The sequence below is a fragment of the Homarus americanus genome, unplaced genomic scaffold (assembly GCF_018991925.1).
Source record: "Homarus americanus isolate GMGI-L3 unplaced genomic scaffold, GMGI_Hamer_2.0 scaffold31037, whole genome shotgun sequence".
NCBI lineage: Eukaryota > Metazoa > Arthropoda > Malacostraca > Decapoda > Nephropidae > Homarus > Homarus americanus.
In genome coordinates, this window is record NW_024722227.1 from 3974218 (window position 1) to 3980459 (window position 6242).

General features: G+C 41.8%; 1 protein-coding gene across 1 annotated transcript in view; it reads right to left on the reverse strand.

The window, feature by feature from the left end:
• The window catches only part of LOC121862311 (methylcrotonoyl-CoA carboxylase subunit alpha, mitochondrial-like), a 47790-nt gene extending 41786 nt beyond the window's left edge, over positions 1-6004 (reverse strand). The window contains exons 1-3 of the mRNA XM_042360467.1: positions 5875-6004; positions 3105-3297; positions 65-282 (exon numbers count right to left, since the gene is read on the reverse strand). Coding sequence (XP_042216401.1) covers positions 65-282; positions 3105-3297; positions 5875-5948 — 485 coding nt within the window. The 5' untranslated portion in view covers positions 5949-6004. The remainder of the gene's footprint in view (positions 1-64; positions 283-3104; positions 3298-5874) is intronic.
• Positions 6005-6242: the final 238 nt, after the last annotated feature.

Sequence of the window (6242 nt, forward strand, 5' to 3'; positions counted from 1 at the left end):
AGCATTATTTAATCTTCATAGATTATTGAATACATGTTCTGTATTGTATCATCTTGAGTCTTACCTCTTGATTCCCATGTCCCTGATTGCAGCAGCAGGTGGGCCAACAAAAACTACACCTTCCCTTGCACACTGTTCTGCAAATTCCACATTCTCTGACAAGAAGCCATAGCCAGGGTGAACTGCTTGAGCTCCACTTCGTTTTACAACATCAAGGATTTTGTCTCCACGAAGATAAGATTCTTGGGATGCTGCAGCACCAATGTGGTAAGCTTCATCTGCCTGTATACAATACGGTATCAGTAAATAATAATGCAATAGTAACCACCCCAACTCAATGCAGCTCAGGTTGAACCTCCCTGGACCGGCATGAATTTTTCTTCTTATGTGTCTTTTTTTTTTTCAATGCTTCCATTCCATATTTCCTAGTACCAATTACATAAAATTGTCGAAGAAAACTGATATACTACGATAGCATATTTACAGTAAATACTCAAGTATAGTTAGAATTATTCTGATAAAATTTTTATGCTAAAAGTAGGGGTCAAACAATAAATGCATAATATTTTTGAGAGGTTAAAACTAAGGCAATTCCCTGAGTCATTTAATGTGAACGATAGCCACCCATAAAGTTCTTTTATCTTGGGCTTGCTTACTGTTGTGTCAACACATCTGTCCCCAAACTCTTAATCACGGTTTTAATTTTAACTTTGCATAGCATTAACGCCTTTGGGTTTGACCTGACCTCGCTTGCAATCTGCCGCTGGAACTCTTTTTCAGCCCGTCTACACTCTGACTTTACTTGGTTCCTGGATCTGGCATACATCCTCCAGTACTGCTCATCAGTTGTCTTAACACACACCTTGAATTTCTGCGTTTTCTTCTTAACTTTGTCAGCCTTTGCATGGTTCATGTGTAGAGGTCTCCTTGTATTGCTGGAGGCACTGGGTTTGGTCTTGGGTATATATTTATCGATCAAACAGTTCACTTTACTGGCTATGATATTCAGCATAGTGTCTGCGTTCTTATATCTAAGTAAGTCAGGCCAGTGTATACTCCCCATCTCCTCCCTCATCCTCTCGTAATTTTCTTTATGATATTTGAACCTTGGTCTGGTTTATCATGAACTAAGTAACAGTAAATCTGAAGGAAAACATTACATGGTGGCTGGTGCCAACTGGGGCAAGGTGTTCCAGTTTGGCCACCATACCCTCCTAGTTTGTTATGATGTGGTCCAGTGGCTTGGGTGTTTGCTCCCCTCTGTAATGTGTCGGGTCTTGAACATGTTGGAACAGAAAATTATCTCTCAGAGTTTCTACAAAAATAGTAGCGGGTTATTAAGTCATTTGGTGTGAACTCATTTCTCCAGTCGATGTTGCCACAGTTAAAATCCCCTGTGACAAGGGGGTGACTGGGGTTGAGCATCACTGTGTTCGTAAGTTCCTTTGGTTTGGTAAGCTACAGTTTGGGGATCTGTAGATACACCTGACAATAAGTAAGTCTCTCCCCTTTAATTGAATTTTACACCACTATGGTTCTTCAAAAACATCCTCCCCCGGTACCCTCACCTGGCTGGCTCTAAGGTCTTGCCTCGCATAGATAACCACACCCTTCTTGCATGTTTCTTGAGAAAGGTTCGTAAATGAGTCAAATTTGTCTGTACAGAACTCACATTCCTCCGGGTCGATTCTCCTGTTCTTGTATAACAGTTCTACAACACCCACTATATCTGGTTGGTGGACCTTCAGTAATGTTTCAAACTCCTCTCTCTTATCAAGGAATGTGTCAGTATTACTGTTCTACATGACTTTCAAATCAGAATTTGTTCTTGGTGTCTCTGATCTTGGGCGTAACTCCGGCCTCCTTCCATTCTCAGTAGCTGCAGCATTTGCTAAATACAGTACATTGTATTTTGTGGGGTGTAGTCAGAGATGACATTGTTTACATGGCGCTCGCCTCCTCCTGGGTGGTGGTGGGGGGGGGGGTGTCCTGCTGTCCCCTGGCTCTGTGCTGGCACTCTTACTTCCACTACCCTCCTTCTGGATATAAACCATGCACGCCCATCCCTGTTCCTTATCGACTCCTCCCTCCACTGCTTCAAGCCCTGGAGAAGTTTTTTGTGCTGTTCCATCTGCATTACCGAGCAATCTGGGTGTATGAATATACAGTATTCCGAAATGCATCGCTCCTTGCAAAGCTTTTTGCCTGCCAAATAACTTCCCATTTCTTATTCTCACTCACTAGTGTGATCCCGAGGGGGAAAGTCTTGTCCTCCTGCTTTTGTTCTCGCCTCTTCACATCCTGAGGGAAGGCTGACATATTCAGAGCCCCTGTACAAATATTCTCAAAGTACAACTTATACAGTAGTGTGTTTTCATACTCTCAGCTTCCTCCAACTGGCTCTCAGAGACTCCAAACACTATTATGTTGTTCCTCCTCTCCCCTATCAGTAGGTCTGCTAGATGCCATCTCTTCAGCACACTTCTTCAGAGTCCCTAGCTGCTGTAGAACCTGTTTAGATCCTGTATTACTCTCCACCACCTCCTGTGGCCTTGCTAAAGACTGACCATAACTCTTCTTCACTACTCCCTCCATTCTATCAGCAACTTCCTCAGTCTTAGCGAGGATTTCTTTCCCAAATTGCTCTAGTTTGGCAACCAGCAAGGATCCAGTTTCATTTATTTTTGTCCCTAAGTTTCTTATTCCCTTTTGGTTTGCAGTCACCTTATTTACATTTATTATGTAGTCAGGGCAATACCAGCAACAGGAGGGGTGGCATGAGTCAGCCCCATTGCTATGGGGTAGGCAGAAACAGCATCCTAACAGGGCTGTGTTGCTATGGCAAGCATTGGCCAGGGTTCCTGAGGCTGTGTAAATAGTAAACTTCTTATACTGTATCATAAATTAAGGAATGATCCTGGAAATTCCATTATATATCCAAGTCAGAGCAAGAAGACTCATATTTTTTACCTATCAAGTCTAGAGATGCCCTCAATATTGACATACAGTACAGTATAGCACTACACTGTATAGCATCTCAAATCAGAAATTCAGAAAAATTCTAAATATGATATTGAAAATAAAATTTATTAAATAATACTTACCATAGCAACATGCATGGCTTCTTTGTCAGGATCAGAATACACGGCAACTGTGCGCACACCCATTCTACGAGCAGTACGCACCACACGGCAGGCAATCTCACCACGATTGGCTATCAGCAACTTGTTGATGGGGCGACATGATGCAGAGGAATGCTGAAGGCAGGCACCCTTTGATCTTATTATCAGCCATCCCCTAAGAATATACAGTCCTGTATTAACATTGTCTTAAAATTACTTCTATAACACAAGCACACATTGCTGCTCTTCATCAATATCATTAAGTAAAGTGCATAGTGTATGTATACAGTACTGTAAAGGGTAAATGGGCACATATGACCCAGCCACACAGCTCAGCTCACATGAATCTAGCCAACCAAGATGTTAACACTACCACTCCACACCCGACAGACAGACATTTATTGAGTTATATGCCTGAAAGGTATTATAGTTAGCCACTAAACAAGCTGGAATAGAATGATAGTGGTGGTGATACATAACCTCGCATATACTGTAGTTGTGTTAGAAACTCGTTATATAAATTTTTTCTCGAGGGGGGGAATCATGCTTAGGGCTTAACCATTCAAGTGAACCACCACTGAAGCACGGTAAAATGATCATAGTCACTTCAGACTACAGCTACTCCTCGACTTACAACATACTCGACCTATGACCACTCGCACATACGACCTGCCTCAGTCGGTACGACCACCCGCACATACGACTGCCGCAGTCGGTACCAAAAATTTTTCAAATGACGCGGGTAATTCTAGACTGAAACGTTTCTGTCCCATATGAGAGCGCTGTGGGCTGGGTCATGCCACCTCGTGGCTAAAGCACCCACGCCGTAGAGCGCTTAGTTGGTGTTTAGTTGTCGTTGTTGTCGATAGTGATAGCGCTGTGTACTGACATTATTTTCGTATCTAATTCACTTCAGAATGACTGGCAAGCGTATAAGTGAGAGCGCTGGTGGTGCTCTGAAGAAAAGGAGACAGTCAATTACTTTTGAGACGAAAATGAAGATAATAATGCAGTATGAAAATGGAATAACAGTAGCAACCATTTCACGAGACCTAGGCTTCTCACACTCGGCCATATCTACTATTTTGAAGGACAAGGTATGTATTCGTGAGGTAGTGAAAGGATCAGCACCTATAAAGGGAACTATAACAACGAAGAAAAGACAAGGTCCCATTCATGAGATGAAAAAATTACTTGTGATATGGATGGAAGACCAGATACAAAGCGTGTACCCTTAAGCCTTCTAACCCTACAAGCTAAGGCAAGAAGCCTTTTCGAAAGCCTGAAGGAGCAGGCAGGAGATGAGAGCAACCAAACCTTCACAGCACATGGGTGGTTCCAAAGGTTTAAGAACCGCGACAGTTTGCACAGTGTAAAGGTGAGTGGAGAGGCAGCAAGTGCTGATGTAGGTGCTGCCGAAGCATTTAAGGAGGAGCTAGATCGTGTCATCGTGGAGGGAAATTTTTTGCCTGAGCAAATATTTAATATGGATGAAACCGGCTTGTTATGGAAGCGCATGCCTTAACAGACATACAGCCACAAAGAGGCAGAAACAATGCTGGGATTCAAGGCATTCAAGGACCGAATTACATTTCTGTTGAGGGGGAATGTAGCTGGTTTCAAGATAAAGCTCTTCATGATACATCATTCAGAGAACCCCAGGGCTTTTAAACATGTCAGCAAGCACACACTGCCAGTGTTTTATCGCAGTAACAAGAAAGCATGGATGACCCTAGTACTGTTGGAGGATTGGTTCATCACTTGTTTCATTCTACGAGCCAAGGAGTATTGTCTGCAACAGGGGATTGCATTCAAGATTTTGTTAATTTTGGATAATGCTCCGGGACACCCACCACACCTGGACAACATGCACCCTGATGTTAAGGTATGGTAGTCTACATTCCACCTAACACTACCTATATTATCCAACCATGGTGATTTTGGATGTGTTTGGAACACTTTTAACCTTGATTTTTATCGCAAATCTCTAGATTCTGAGATAGGGCTGGGGGCGCTTATCCCAAAAACTATGGATGATTTTGGTAAAGGTATAGAAGAGGGTGACCACCAGAAGGAATTGTCCGGATTGGTTGATTTTTTTTTACACACTAATATCATGATATCAAACGCTGAATCCTTCAAGACGTTTCCTAAATAATGGTGAACGCTTCCACGTATTCCTCCTGACGTATATTACCCTCAATATTAAGGCAAGTTGTTTAACTCATAAATTAACACGATAGTGCATAGAACCTAATAGTTAGGTCAGGTTCTATTAGGTTATATGCATTGTCATTTCCATTTTTTATCATGATATTACTGTGTAGAAAAAATATCTACCAATTCGGACAATTCCTTCTGGTGGCCACCCTCTTCATGGTAAAGGTCCTTTACCTTGATTTGACAGAAATGAAGGTCAAATTCATTCATAACACACAAAAACAAAACAAAAAAGTTTCAACTTGAATTTCGTATAATGGCAACAAGTGAAAATTGACCAACTCTGGTAATAACCGTCTCCTCCACCTTCACCCAGGATGACAATAGTTAACAGTTCCTCCACTCGACTATGGACAGCCAAAAAAACATCGTATGGATATTTTCTGAAGGAAATGTAAAGTCCCAAGTCCAAGGAAGGTTGATAGTTGAATTGAAAGTGATCACCAAGTAAAAATTATAAAGCTACTCTATGAAACATAAAACATTTTGTCCTCTACAGGTTACTTCAAATTAAACGAACAATAGGGCTTACTGGTTTAGTAATCGTAGGCCCTGCACGTTCATCATGCCACCGGCCGTAATCAGCGAGCTGAGTCGGCCGCACATTAGCTAAATACTGTATTTTACTGTATAAACTTGTTTTTATCGATAAATAAGTAATTTTAATTATATTCATACACAGCAGTGATGAGTTGAGGAATTTTAAAGATTATTTAAACGCTAAAACACTAAATCATAAAGTTAACCATCATTTGTTACACCGTGGTAGACTTAATCATTTGTTATTTCCCGGCCTCGAGGACCAATAAAAATAGCGGGCGTTTTAAACCCGGGGACCACCTGAAGAGTAGGCACCCCAGACTATTTCACTGGGATGCATCGTGTAAGGGCCGGGACTCT